Source organism: Colletotrichum tamarilloi (genome assembly GCF_030869305.1).
Source record: "Colletotrichum tamarilloi strain Tom-12 chromosome Unknown Scaffold_19.1, whole genome shotgun sequence".
Taxonomy (NCBI): domain Eukaryota; kingdom Fungi; phylum Ascomycota; class Sordariomycetes; order Glomerellales; family Glomerellaceae; genus Colletotrichum; species Colletotrichum tamarilloi.
The window spans coordinates 507062-522040 of NW_026849402.1; the positions used below are offsets into that span (position 1 = coordinate 507062).

The 14979-nt window shown below is 53.0% G+C and overlaps 4 protein-coding genes across 4 annotated transcripts; 3 read left to right on the forward strand and 1 right to left on the reverse strand.

The window, feature by feature from the left end:
* Positions 1-1661: 1661 nt before the first annotated feature.
* On the forward strand, positions 1662-3161 carry CTAM01_06802 (NST UDP-N-acetylglucosamine transporter; the record flags this gene model as incomplete). The annotated part of the gene is made up of 5 exons (XM_060522828.1): positions 1662-1922; positions 1988-2013; positions 2094-2110; positions 2166-2509; positions 2577-3161. 5 exons carry the CDS (start codon positions 1662-1664, stop codon positions 3159-3161), a joined length of 1233 nt encoding a protein of 410 aa, XP_060382673.1.
* A 773-nt stretch (positions 3162-3934) lies between these two features.
* Positions 3935-7186, forward strand: CTAM01_06803 (AMP deaminase; the record flags this gene model as incomplete). Its single annotated transcript, XM_060522829.1, has 3 exons — positions 3935-5590; positions 5661-6781; positions 6841-7186. Coding segments are annotated over 3 exons (3123 nt in total), but the record flags the coding sequence as incomplete, so codon positions are not given.
* Positions 7187-8990: 1804 nt separating this feature from the next.
* Positions 8991-12599, forward strand: CTAM01_06804 (SH3 domain-containing protein; the record flags this gene model as incomplete). Its single annotated transcript, XM_060522830.1, has 4 exons — positions 8991-9188; positions 9261-10617; positions 10680-12512; positions 12574-12599. 4 exons carry the CDS (start codon positions 8991-8993, stop codon positions 12597-12599), a joined length of 3414 nt encoding a protein of 1137 aa, XP_060382675.1.
* A 570-nt stretch (positions 12600-13169) lies between these two features.
* On the reverse strand, positions 13170-14238 carry CTAM01_06805 (TLC domain-containing protein; the record flags this gene model as incomplete). The annotated part of the gene is made up of 2 exons (XM_060522831.1): positions 13170-13688; positions 13756-14238. The coding sequence occupies 2 exons, from the start codon at positions 14236-14238 to the stop codon at positions 13170-13172; spliced, it is 1002 nt and encodes a 333-aa protein (XP_060382676.1).
* Positions 14239-14979: the final 741 nt, after the last annotated feature.

Below are 14979 nucleotides of genomic sequence, written 5' to 3' on the forward strand. Positions count from 1 at the left end.
CAGTAGGAATGAGTTTGCTGGGTACTCGGGACCATCGAAAAGTGCTTGAGGAGAGGACAGTGGTGAAGGAACACGTGGAAGATATGGAAGAAGCACTAGGAATAGATGGACCCGACCATCGTGTCACGTCGTCACGGTTATCAATGCCTCTCTGATTTCTATAGTAGATAGAATTGGAGGCAACGAGATTCTCGCCTGTTTTGAGCATATGGTGACGTATGATGGTAAGCCCAAGTACACGAGATGCAGTATCCGAGTGTCGCAGGTGTGCACTGCGGAGGTTATTGACATACCCTTATACCTAATTATCCAAGGTAACGGATATTTCACCTACCTTTCTGAGGGTTCCCTAAAGGCTACTGCTGCGATTTGAACATGAGAGGACGGTGCTTCCTGCATGCGATTCGACAATCATGCAGCGACCTGATGCCCAGATGCTGTCATTCAAGATTGGTCCCACGGCTGTGGTTTGTCCCGTTGCGCAAGATTTCGATTTCTTAACTTTATTCCCCGAAATAGATCTGTATCAACTACCTACTACCGTAAAAACTCGAGCACTTCAAACTTGCGTTAGCCCGTGCACTCTTCACGTTAAGTCTCTCTCAGTACCAAAAACTCGCTGATCTCCGCCACGTTTTCAGATCTTGACTCTGAATAGAGGCACGTATTAGCCAGAAGGCAAGTAAGACAGCGGGAGCACGGGCTAACGCAAGTTTGAAGTGCTCGAGTTTTTACGGTACCTAAGAACTCGCACTTATCTATGCAGGTAGGTGAAGTTGGGTGGGTTGGGTGGCTTGAGGTACCTAGATTGGTTCTCAAGAGATGTCGAAGTTTCTGTCAGGTCCCAAGCCTACCTAGCTAGGACGAGGGAGTCGAGCAAAGTATGGATCCTCACGCAGGCACGCTGAGGCCATCTTTAGATACCTGACCCAGGTAACGGAAGGTACGGATAAATAGTCGTGAGGGAGTTATGGTAGCAAGCGTAGTAAGTAGCACGGCAAGAGCAAGTGGAGCGGGGCATGTTGCTTGAGGTAGCCGCCCCAACCTGCAACCGCTGGCTCATTGACTTCATTGTACAACTTTGATCATAACCCAAGACTACCTTACCGCTTGAGGTAGTAAGTGAAGCCTCCAACTTTGAGAGCATGAGCGGAAAGCCTGGGTGGGAGCTTCAGCTGGATCCAATGCAAGGAAGCATGTATCAACTCCAAAGTGAATTCGAGTAGAGGCTCCTAAGGTCTGTCAGGGACAAGTGCCATAAAGTAGGTAGCCCGGTTCCCCAAGCACCCGACCCCCATCGTGAAAGTCTCCATGGAACCATAAAACGACTGGAGAGACTGAGAGACACAGACGTGGTCTTTGATGGAAGTTTGGGGCGGAGCGGAGTCCCGACACAGCCTGGGCAGCTCAGATCCCAATTGCGCCACTGTCATTGGCCGCCCTCGCCCTGATCTGTCCTCTAAACCTTAAGGTAAAGGAAGGTACCTTACTAAGTTACTCCGTACCTCGTACCTGGTTCCCGTCCCAGCTGTACCGGCGTCCCAGTGTCTCGGACACGCTGCACGCTGCGCGCCGCGCCTTTGCAATTATACTTTGAACCCCCCCCCAAAAGTCTAGTCCAATCCTTTCAACTATTCGCACGCAGGCTTCGAGCAGCCTCAATGTCCTCTCCGGCGACTACTCGACGACGCGGACAGCCGAAAGGCATCTCATCGCCTCCCTTGGAGAAGATGGATTCTCCTGCTCGGGGTTACGATGACGAGAAGACGGTCGATCAAGCCGCCAAAGGTTCGGCCATGAATGGACATGCTTCTAGCGAAAAGTCCCTGCAGACTGCCGGTCGCATAGCCGCCGGTCTCTTTTCCCAATGGATCACCGTTGGTGTTATGCTTGGCCTGATTTTTGGCGGCTGCTGCTCCAATGTTGGTGAACCTATGCTCAACCGACCGTATCAGAGCTACAGACATGCTGACCTCACTGTTTAAAGGTGTATGCCTTGGAAGCTATCATCAAGTAAGCACTGCTCCCATACTCCGGCTTTGCCGTCAAACTTCTGAATGTTTGCAGTTGCTAATCGTGCCCTTTCCCTCCAGGGTCGAACCTGCAAGTGGTATGTCACCATGGACCCCGCGCTCTATAGCCCCTCCTGACAAGTTCGTGTGCAGGAACCCTCCTGACGTTTGTCCAATTCCTCTTTGTCGCTGTCACCGGATACTTTTCCCAATTCGATCGATCGAGACCACCGCTCTTCTTGCAGCAGAACAAGGTCCCTCTACGCCGCTGGATCATCAATATTGTGCTGTTCTTCAGCATCAATGTGTTGAACAACCATGCCTTCAGCTATGACATCTCCGTTCCTGTGCATATCATTCTTCGGTCCGGTGGAAGTATTACAACCATGGTTGCCGGGTCTCTTTATGGGAAAAAGTACTCTCGCATACAGATCGTGGCTGTCGTTCTCCTGACATTCGGTGTCATCACCGCAGCGTGGTCGGACTCGCAGTCAAAGGTACGCAAGCGTTGCCCAAATCCTGACGGGCTCTCTCGTTCTAATTGCTGTCCAGACCTCTTCAAAGGCAATCGAGGGGAGTGGCAAGCCCGCTTTTGGGACCGGCCTCGTTGTGCTGTTCGTGGCACAGGTCCTCTCCGCCATCATGGGTCTCTACACAGAAGAGACGTATAAACAATACGGCCCCCATTGGCGAGAGAATCTCTTCTACTCACACCTTTTGTCACTACCGCTCTTCTTGCCGTTGGCGCCATCACTGATCCGCCAATTTCGGAAACTAGCAAACAGTCCGCCTCTATCGCTCCCCATGGCGCATCTTCCCGGCCTTGGCCTCAAAGGAGACGTTGGAGATAGTCTCTTCAAACTTCAAGTTCCGAGCCAACTTGCCTATTTGGTAACAAACGTCGTTACCCAGTACGCATGTATCCGGGGTGTAAACTTGCTCGCTGCCGTATCCTCAGCATTGACTGTCACCATTGTCTTGAACATTCGCAAGCTGGTCAGTCTACTTTTGAGCATATGGCTTTTTGGGAATCGCTTGGCTGTGGGGACTCTAGTCGGGGCAATGATCGTGTTTGGAGCTGGAGGCCTATACTCATTGGATTCCAGAGCTAAGACCTCTAGGGTGCAAAAGAATGTGGGTGCGAAATAGAGCTAGAAAGTTTAGACAGTCACTGGACGGACTTACACATCCGATTCAGAGATAGAAAACCCTTCCAAGAGACTTCCAGACATCCATACCTATGGTTGTGTTCAACAGCAGGCGTCTGATTGGGGAACCAGCATGGTTGATGTTTGTACCTCTCGAAAGTGGCCCACCGACATTATGACTACAATCTTTGACTCATCCGGCGAGCTTCATGACTTGGTTATAGACTATTGAATGGTAACGACCTAGACAGGCAGGGTAGATGCCCGTAAGTCAAAGACAAGACTGGTTCCATAATATCTTACCTGAGGGGCCAGAGACATAGGCATAACGGGTAGGTGCCCTACCTTAGGTAGGTATATGATAGCCTATCACCGTGGTCGCGGTTAGTGGCAGCTTAGGACCCCGCCGCGGTCACGAGTCGGAGGTCGGAGCCAACCGCTACCCCTCCACCACCCGCTTAGGTATCCATTGTCCTCTGGTTCTTATCCCACTTTGGAGTGCTAGTGCATGCGATTACCCGATACTGCGATAGCTCCTGCATCATAATTCTGCCGTTGTCTCTGGGGAATTGCTGGATCTTTGTTTTCTTTTTTTCTTTTCTTGGGGGAAGGGCTCTACAGAACTCCACGGTAGGGTTCAACACGCTTCTCAATATGGCTGGTATGTACTCTTTGAAGCCTCTTCCCCCAAACGGATATGGTAGTTTCAATTCACGCTGGTAAGCTACCCCTCATTCCTCATAGAAGGCCAAGTTCTTCTCCCATCCTATAGCGTATAGCTTCGTGCTTCGTAATGTGCTGACAATTTGCCGTAATCAGACACAAGCCTTGTTGAATCCAAAAGACCCGACGTCCGCCTCAACCTCCCCCAAAAGAGGCCCCACGTTCTCGCTCCACGATGGTGACACCGACTCTGACGGCGAATTGGGTGCGCTGGACTCTCGAGGCGACAATAGCTCCGAGGGGTCAGGGGGGCAAACTCCCGGTGATGCACCCGCGTCAGATGCAAACCCTTTGTCGCCCCATGGCCAGGAACACGATGGAGCGAGTCTGCAAGACGGCATGCTTCCTCGGGACCTCCCCACAAGGACCGCCTTCTACGACCCTGTTGCGGACCGCCAGATGAGCCAGACTGACGCCAAATTGTTTTACCAACGTAGCCAGGTTGGTCAGCTGAAGACGGGTAGTGGTGTGTGGTCTCAAGGCCATGCGACACCCCACGGAAGCCCAGTCATTGTCGGCTCTGAGCATCGTGACGTTTCTGCCGGCACTCGGAATCTCGACCATCCGATGGACTCATCTCCCCTAGGTAAAGGACAGGGCCAAGTGAGAGGCAAAGCTGCGGCACACGAAGAAATGATGCTGCCGGAACCGACGCAGCAGCAGCAGCAGGCTGCCAGTGCAGAGCATTTCTCGCCTCCGCGGAACCAGCCTTTCCACGAAGTCGACCCCGGGCTTTTGAATAGTGAGTTCAGCAATCTGGGCCTGGGCCACGAGCCTGGCCCAAGTATTGGCATTACGAACCAGCCTGCTGCCCTTGGTGTTGCTGCCTTTTCAGATACCGATCCGCACATTACGGCCGAGCTCAGTGCTATCTCGAAGAATATCCAGAGCATCATGGACCTACGAGAGAGGTACATCGGACTTTCTCTCCAAAGGCCTGATGACAATCCTAGGGATGATCCTACTTGGTCGATATACCCACCTCCTCCCCAGCCAGCTTGGGGAGCCGAGCACGCAAGAGCTGCGGTTTCTGTCGAGCATACCACTAGCAACGCCAATAGCTTGAATGGCAGCATGGTCTTGCCATCATCTGCCACAGCGGCAAGTGACCACACAGGCCGTCGGGCACAGGATTCCGAAGCTAAGCCCACATCGAAGAAGCGGAAGCCTGGCCAAGACATTGGAGAAGACTTCGATATGCAGGACCTGCTCCCAGTCCCCTCCGCCGACAAGATGACGTTTAAGCTTGACGATAGTGGTGTCTATCAAGTATTCGATGACGCAGAGGCCGAGGCGAGAGGAAATCCGGTTATTCGGGTTCCTACTATCCGAGAGTTTTACATGGACCTGGATCAAATTCTGAGCATTTCCTCAGACGGACCAAGCAAGAGTTTCGCATTCCGTCGACTCCAGTATCTCGAAGGCAAATTCAATCTTTACGCCCTCCTCAACGAGTACCAGGAGACTGCGGACAGCAAAAAAGTCCCCCACAGAGACTTTTACAATGTGCGCAAGGTTGACACCCACGTTCACCACTCTGCTTGCATGAACCAAAAACATCTCCTGCGTTTCATCAAGAGCAAGATGAAGAAGTGCCCGGACGAGGTTGTGCTTTTCCGCGACGACAGGCACCTAACTCTAGCGGAGGTGTTCCAGAGTATCAACCTCACCGCATACGACCTTTCCATTGACACTCTAGATATGCATGTAAGTTTTTGTCCTGGAGCCTTTTTTTTCTTGATACGTTCTGGACCTAATGACTAATACCTATCGAAAGGCGCACACGGATTCGTTCCACAGATTTGACAAGTTCAATCTCAAGTACAACCCAATTGGCGAATCCCGGCTTCGTACAATCTTCCTCAAGACAGACAACTTCATCAATGGCCGCTATTTGGCAGAAATCACCAAGGAGGTCATTGCTGATCTTGAATCGAGCAAGTACCAGATGGTTGAATGGCGCATCTCCATTTACGGAAAGTCCCTTGACGAATGGGATAAGCTTGCGGCCTGGGTTGTTGACAACAAGCTTTTCTCCCACAACGTACGATGGCTCATTCAGATTCCTCGTTTGTACGATGTGTACAAGGCCAGCGGGCTCATGGACACTTTCGAACAGGTGGTCAAAAATGTCTTCGAGCCCCTGTTCGAAGTCTCAAGAGATCCCTCGAGCCACCCGAAGCTGCATGTCTTCCTACAGAGGGTGATTGGGTTCGACAGTGTCGACGACGAGAGCAAAATTGAGCGGCGCCTGTTCAAGAAGTTTCCCGTGCCTAAGGTTTGGGACTCGAAGCAAAACCCTCCCTACAGTTACTGGCTTTATTACCTGTTCTCCAACATGTCATCGCTCAACGCACTGCGCCAACGTCGGGGTTTCAACACGTTCGTGCTGCGACCACACTGTGGTGAGGCTGGTGACAGCGAGCATCTGGCTGTGGCTCTCCTTTGTTGCCACAGCATCAGTCATGGTCTCCTGCTACGCAAGGTTCCGCTTCTGCAGTACATTTTCTACCTTGAACAGATTGGCATCGCCATGTCGCCGCTGAGTAACAACGCTTTATTCCTTGCTTATGAGAGGAACCCGTTTTACCAGTACTTCCGCCGGGGTCTCAATGTCTCGTTGTCGACGGACGATCCACTTCAATTCGCTTTTACAAAGGAGCCTCTCATGGAGGAGTACGCCGTGGCAGCCCAGATCTACAAGCTAAGCCCTGTGGACATGTGTGAACTCGCAAAGAATTCAGTCAAGCAGAGCGGCTTCGAAAGTGCGATTAAGGAGCAGTGGCTTGGACCCAACTTCAAGCTTCCGGGCAAGGCAGGTAACGCCATGGTAAAAACCAATGTGCCTGATCGCAGGGAAGAATTCAGATACCAGACCCTGAGAGAGGAGCATGACATGTAAGCATCACGGTGGCGGAACTCCGACCAAGATCCAGGAGCATGCTAACGGGTAGTAGGCTTCACAAGTACATCAACTACGGTGCCAATGAAACCTCTGACTCGGCCGTCACAGCTGACCAGCAGAGTGTGGCCCAAAGCATCATCGGTGGACACCACCCAGCAGTGCAACGCGGGCCGGCCAGCGCGGGTGTTGACAGTGCTGCGGGTAACGGAGGTGGCACGCAGACAGCGGTGGGAGGACCCAACAGCGCAGCGGTCCTTGAAGATGATGTAGTTGCCTCCCCTGCCAGTCTCGCACCTTCTGGAGAAGCGTCGTGGTCAACTGACGGCCACACCTCGGGACGAGATCCTAAATTGTTTCCTGGTGTTTTCAGCCGGGGTAGAACAGGGAGCAGCCAGTGAGGTGACTGGCTGCGCTGACGTGGTGAAAGAGATGGGGAAAACAATCTGAGTCCGACATGGCGGATTGCAGATCGGAGATAAGGTTAAGGGGAAGCATTGGCTAATGCATTAAGATACCTGGATATAAGACATTTCTGCGGATATTCACGAAACCATTCATGTGTGCGATAGTGAGTGATTTGATCGCTTGTTCAAACAAGGTGAACTGCCATGTTGCGGAGTGATTCGACCTTCAGCCCGCAGTGATCTTAACCTCATGAGCCAGAACTACCCGTCTCCGACAAGGCCATGGGACAGATGTCCACATTATGAACCGCTCTCTGTGGCAGTGTCCCATATCGGGCAGCGAAGCACGGGGGAGAGCCATTCGGGCCGCAGAGATGAGGTTCACTGAGCTTAGGGTGCCTCGAGGCGCAACACCAGGCATGGCACATTCCAATTTGAGGAAGGGCGTTGCGGGATGTAAATATTGTCATGGAAAGGTTATCATTGCGTCGAATTGTATCACAATGAAGAAACATGCAATGAGGAAGGTCCATTGACATTCTTCTGCGAAACAACATGGAGAGAGTACCTATGCTGAGGAACATGCGCGCCAACCTGACGGATGACGCATGTGTATGTCTGTATATGCATCTACCCGTATTTTCGAGTCTTGGTATGGGTGAACAGCCAGGTACCTGCCAGGTTTCTAACAATGACGGCGGCAGTGACGGATAACGGAGCCCCCCACCCAACTTTGCCTGCCACCCTGATTAGGTACAAAGTACCTCAAGGTATCTTCATCTTCCACCCTCCCCATGGCGCTGCTCTCCAGCTCAGCACCCAGAGCGTACCTAGGTAGGTTACCATTGTCATGCTCCACACCGGGCCAGTCTCACTCAGCGTACCGGTTCCAAGCCCAGCTCCTCCGGTTCCTAGTGCCCATGTATCACAGCCACGACACCTCCACCATCATCGCATATGGCAATAATAGTGTCTAACGGATAACCGCAACTACCTGAGCACCCGCCACGATAATCACGTCTCCATCTCCCATTCCACCTTCTACCTTCCACCGATACGCCTTTGCTCGGTCAAGGTACCTTATTCCTTCAACCACCATCTTGCCTATCACATTAAATCAACAATCAATTCCTGTGGTACTGCACGAGCTGCCAAATCCCTGCAGCCGCAGTTACCGCCAGTCAAGCTCAACTCGCCTTCATTCATCATCCGTACCCACGAACCCACGAACTGATGCGATCGCGATACCCGACATACTTGCAGAGTGCATACTAAACCGTTGCCTGATGACTTGTGAGTTTATTAAGAATATCTTTCATGGCAATTGTTTTGCGCTGTATTTAGTCCCGTCCACGCTCTCTGTACTTGCCTATCCTCCTCTGCTCCGCGACGTTGTCTAGGTAGTCTATGGCAGATGTCATCGTACGGCATTGCCTATCCGTTCCCCAATGCTCGATATATCTTCACTGACCCGGCCCTCTTGAACGTTTGGCTGTCTAGCTGTTTGGCGGCTCTGAAGTTGACCTCGGCCCATTGTGTCTTTAGGAGCCTTTCAACGCCTGATCTCCCAATCATTGCGAGTTTTGAACCGTTGCCCATCCGCGGGGACGCCGGCAGCCAGCAGCGGCTTCTCCCCATACTGCCCTTCAGCTAGAAGTACGACACCCTCAACCACCCACTCGAACTGCGATCCTTCCATCTCATGATACGCGGATTTCCCCGCACATAAACGCCTGCGCGATCATTTACCCTACTCGCGAATATTCCGGCGCACAGAAGCCCACGAAGCCCCGCCAACATGGGATTCTTAGGAGTCTATAAGGCCGTCTATGACTACCTTCCCCAAGCCGAAGGCGAGCTTGCCATCAACGATGGGGATATTCTCTACGTGCTTGAGAAGAACGCCGAGGATGATTGGTGGAAAGCAAAGAAGAAGGCTAGTGCCGACGACGAAGAAGAACCCGAAGGTCTCGTTCCGAATAATTATGTAGAAGAAGTAGGCGCACCTGAGGCCGCTCCCACCGAGGCTTTATTCAGCGTAGCGATGTGTATACTAACTTCATCTCAGGCACAACCTGTCGCAAAGGCGCGCGCTCTGTTTGAATATACTAGGCAAACAGACGAGGAGCTTTCCTTCCCCGAAGATGCTGTCCTCGACGTCTACGACACATCGGACCCTGACTGGATTCTGGTCGGTCTAGATGACGATTATGGCTTCGTACCTGCCAATTACATTGAAGTTGGCGAAGCAGAGGATACTGCGGCTCAACCTTCGCCGCCTCCAACGTTACCGTCACGCACAAGTTCTGCTTCTGCTGTCACGGAAAGCTACTCGGAGAGGCCGGAGTCTGCCTACACACCAACCAACTCTAACGATAACAATCCCGCGGCGGCTCTGGCAGGTGTAATGGCGGGTCGTTCCGTCCCTCCACCGCGCGCTGCTACTCCCCCAATGTCACCGCAGTCCCCAGCATCAGAGCCATCGGATGAGGAGCCGGTTAGAAGCCCGGCTCTGCCCGCCCGTCCAATCTCACAGGTCGCACCGGCACCCGCACGTATTCAATCTCAAAGATCGATTGACACCCGTCTGTATGACCAGGAACCCGAAGTCGAAGAACCACCTTATCGTGCGCCTGGTGGATTCCACATGTACAATATCAACGAGATGGTATCCGTGATGGGCAAGCGGAAAAAGATGCCCACCACTCTAGGTATCAATCTAGCAACTGGGAACATATTGATTGCCCCGGAGCGTGCCCAGGATGGTCCCTCACAAGAGTGGACAGCGGAGAAGATGACCCATTACTCTCGCGAGGGTAAGCACGTATTCTTGGAACTTGTCAGGCCGAGCAAAAGCGTAGATTTCCATGCTGGAGCCAAAGATACAGCTGAAGAGATTGTGGGCGCTCTAGGCGAACTAGCCGGTGCCGTCAGAGCAGAGGGACTCCGAGAGGTTATTCTTGCCGGCTCAGGAAAGGCACAGAAGAAAGGTCAAGTGCTTTACGATTTTATGGCTCAAGGCGACGACGAGGTCACTGTTGCCGTTGGTGACGATGTCATCATAATCGACGATACCAAGAGTGAAGAATGGTGGCAGGTTCGGCGTGTTAAAAACGGCAAGGAGGGCGTCGTCCCGAGTAGTTATATCGAGGTCACAGGCTCCATCGCCCCACCCGCCAGCAACACCGGATTGAACGCGGCGAAGTCAACCGTCGAACAGAACCGCTTGGAAGAGATCAGGTTGACAAAGGAGGCTGTCAAAGCGGCTCAGAGGGACAGCTCACAGCAGGTAGGGCCAGGAATGCCTCTACCAAAGCGAGGCAGCAGTCTTATGGCAAGAGAAAATGGTAATAACTATGGGCAGCGGAGCAAACGCGAAAACGGACGTGGCGAAGGCGGCAGTCAAGGCCGATCCGGCAAATCTAGTAAGCAATGACCCCCAGCCTTAGGTTCTGGTGTACACTCTGTACTAACACTATTGTTACAGAGCCGGATCCCGCCAAAGTGCGGACGTGGACGGACCGATCGAAGTCTTTCAGCGTCGACGCACAGTTCCTCGGACTCAAGGACGGCAAGATTAATCTGCATAAGATGAATGGCGTCAAGATTGCAGTTCCTGTGGCAAAAATGTCAGTGGAGGACCTCGAATACGTCGAACGTGCTACGGGCATTTCACTGGACGAAGACAAGCCATTGTCGAATGTCAAGAAAGCCAGGGCCTCACAAGCCAGAAACTCGCCGCCTGCTGGAATCGGCGCCTCAGTTGGACAATCGCAGAAGCCCGAGTACGATTGGTTCCAGTTCTTCCTCACTTGCGATGTTGCCGTAGGCTTGTGCGAGCGATATGCACAGGCCTTCGCCAAGGACTCGATGGATGAAAGTGTACTTCCAGACGTTGACGCCTCGGTGCTTCGTAATCTGGGTCTTCGCGAAGGAGATATACTAAAAGTTATGCGTACACTGGACCAGAAGTTTGGCCGAGTGAAGAACGGCGCTGACAAGGCAAATGGAGAAGGCGACGGGGCTTCTGGAGGTCTCTTCTCTGGTCCTGGCGGGGCTCTCCGGAACAACACCAGAAAAGGCAGACCGGCACCCGCAGTGCAAACGAGTGATGTCGTGGACCCCAAGGCATTCACTGCAAAGGGGTCCAGCCCGAGCGAAGACACCGACTCCAAGTCGCCTGCCTCTGCTTCAACAGCGATGGCCAAGACGATTAGTGGTTTTGATGATGATGCATGGGATGTGAAGCCCGCAAAGCAACCCCAAGAGCCCCCTCGCCCTGCCGCAGCTCCTACTCCGGCTTCAACTCAACCACCGGAACAACAAACACCGCCCCCTCAAGTGCCTGCTCTCACTGGCTCCATGCAGGAATTGTCACTGCTGTCGAAGCCTCTGGAGCCGCAACGGACAGCCCAGCCGCCGGCGCCAAGCCCGGTCGTTGTTCAACCACCGGCACCGGTGCAGGCGCCTCAACCCACTGGAGCTACGCCGTCATTCTTTGATACCATCAGGCCGAGTTCTACAGGCTTGCCGACATCCCAGCAAGCTATACAGCGGCAAAGGCCAGCCCCGCCTCCGTCTATGGCGACCACTGGCTCGCTGATGCTGCCACCGCCGTCGAGACCATTGTCAGCACCTCAGACTGCTCAGCAGAGCGCCTTCGCGCCACCGCCTCTGATGCCTCAAATGACTGGCGTTTCCCACCAAACTTTCCAGACTCAGGTGGCACCGCCAGGGCAGAGCATGAATGACCTGAATCAAGCACGTTTGCAGCAGCAGTATACCATGCAACAGCAGCAGCAGCAACAACCACAAATGCCACAGCAGCAGATGAATGCCTATCCCGTGCCTCAGCAGCAACCAGTCCCGGGGGTGATGGGCTTCAACCCTGGCATGCAGCAGACTAGTGGACAGTTTATGCAGTCGATGCAGCAGCCAATGATGACAGGCGCGCCTTCTCAAAGCCCTTTCGCGGATCCTCAAAGGCAAAGCCAGTTCTCCCCAATGCAGGCGCAACCTACCGGCTTTCCTGGTCAGTTCGGACAGCTCCAGGGCTTCAATGCGCAACCCACCGGAAGCATCAACTCATTCTTGCCCCCTGCCATGGAGCCGCAAAGAACCGGCATGCCTGGCTTCCAACCGCAGCAAACTGGCATGGGAGGATTCAACAATATGGGCAGCGCCGGGCTTCAAGCACCGGTGCAGCCTTTGCAACCTCAGAAGACAGGTCCTCCTCCGCCGGTTCGCTTCGGAGTTACAGGCGACGCAAAGAAGTTGATGCCGCAGGCTACAGGCCGGCGGGCCAATCTCTCACAAGCAAGTCAGTATACACATTCTCATCTACAGGGTTCCTGCAGGATTTTGCTAACTGGAATATCTAGCTCCCAACAACCCCTTCGGTTTCTAATTGCATATCCATCTCCGTTCTTGATGGACTCGTCTTCAGGATTGGAGCGAGCGAATCAACTGGCCGCATTTCCCCCTTTCTAAACACACGCTGCATAGCACAGGTGCCATGTGTGTTTACCACCGTCTTACCAGTGTACGTGCATAGATGTACTTAATACTACTTCTTTGACCTTGCTTTCGGCATCAATGTGAAGCTCGTGATGATTCAAGCCGTCGCTCTAGTAAGTTTGTCTTTGAAGAGCATGGCAAAGTCAAGCAGGAGATGGGAGGCATGTAGGCAGTTCTGAAGGATGAGACAGAAAAAGGCCGTGTCTTTCAAGCTGGTGTGTCTGAACAGCGCAAGTTAAACGAAATACTGATCTATAGATTATGTAAAACAATAAGCAGTAAGTCACCTGCCACCCACGTGCAAAGATTGGGCAGCATCCTACCGTATATTTGTACACTTCCTCGTTCCGCCTAGGGCTGTTATCATTCAGCTTTCTCACACAAAACGCTGTCAAAGTTGGGAAGCACTCTTCGACACACGACGACATGCAAATGGCCCGCCCCTTCCCCTAGAATCGCTCTATGCCTTGCGCCGACGGGCTTGAGTTGCGGGAGATGCTGCTGTGGCCTTGGCAGTAGAGGGCTCGATCGTAGCTTGCTTGTCTGTTGACTTCGCCGGCTGGAATCTCTTCCGAACCGCGCGAATCATCATGATGAACCAGTAGAAGTTCAAGCTGTTGAGAGTTATATTGCTCATCAGGTACGTCACGGCTAGCCAAGTTGGCACCGTTGATGTCGCCGTCGCAAACCTCATAACACCAGTCGGAGCGAGCACCGTGCCTGTTTCCGGAGAAATCTCTTTGGACAGGACGGGATGTGCATTGATTGCAGCGTAGATGTCCGAAAAGACCTTGACGGACTGGTATGTTCCGTATACGAGGCGGCAGGAGAAGAACGTGAATAAGAGCAGGAGGCCGTTGTAGAGTTGCGCGCGAGACCCAGTCATTCCCAGCTTGTCAAAGAACCAGTGGATGTTGAGGAAGGGCGTGGATAGCTCCCATAGGATGAAGATGCAGCCATAGTAGTTGAGAAAGGGTCGCTGATTGATTGACAGAGGTCAGCGAGAGAGACATGAATATAGAGCACTTCGTCCGAGGCAGACTTACGAATCCAAGAGAGAAGACAAACAGGGCGCTGACAGCATGAGCCAAAGTGCCGAGTCCAAAGACATCCATGTTGAGACTCGTGACGACCAAATCCCACAGGAAGTAGCCAGCGGCAAGGCCCTGGATCATACCGGCAGCACCAGTGTATCCCCACATGCGGGCTTGCCAATCCATCGTGCTACGCTCCTCATCAACCAACATGACCCAGAGGGCCAAGCCATTGATGAGAAGGCTCTGGACAAGAGAGACGACATGGGCGTCCCAATTTATGCGTCTCTTACGGGGTAGATCGAGGTATTTGCGGCCCACTATCAATCGCGACAGTAACGGAGACACGGGGTAGTAAATGACCGAGTAGAGAAGGGCTGAGGCGAGAACTTCGTGGATGTGGATCGGCAGTGTCGGCAGCGAGAAGTAGTCAGCAAAGGGCTGAGTCGCCTTGACGAGCCATGGCAGTGGCTCGAGAAAGAAAGGATCTTTCATTCTTTGTGTTGACGCCTTGATTCGAGTTCAGCTATCTGCTTCTGCTGTGGAGGGTCTTGAAAGCTGCTTCGGTTCGGGAGTGACAGGAGACTGTGGTATACTGGGGAGACGGACGAGAGTGGGCTGCGTGGCTTGATTGCGGCGCTGGACGTTTGGGATGTCTTCCTTTTCAAGGTATTCTCCGACAGGAAGATTCTGTCACCGGATCGATTTGTCAGTCTATCAAATGCTTGAGGTGAACGAGACAAGATAAACAAACGTGAGCAATGAGTGAGTGGTTCAAGGTCTCGTGTGGCTATGAAGCAGGCGAGGTAAAGCAGGGGTCGGCGCGCGGGGAGCAGACGGATTGTTGGGGAAGCTAAGCTTGATGGAGGAGGACCCTTGAAGACTTGTAGCACCTGGCCACCCGCCAGCTGCGTCGTGACTTTAAGAGGTGCCCTGAGTTGAGCACTGGGCACAGAGGTGGGGGCGGCCGTGAGCACAGGTTCACAGACAAGAAGTGTTTCTCAGGCAGTTGTTTTCGAGGCCGTTTCCGCCTGCGCCCTAACTTTGTCTTTTTATTAGCTACCTTGCGCGTCAGCTGCACTATGGTTAGGGGTCGTGGGATGCTATGGCCAGAACTAGCTGTCCGTCTCATGACGGCATCACACGCCTAGGTAGCGCAGTGTAGTTGATCGAGGCGGTGCTATGAAGTGAACCGTAGTAAAGGAAATCGGCGGGGGACTGGCCCCAGTTCCAACC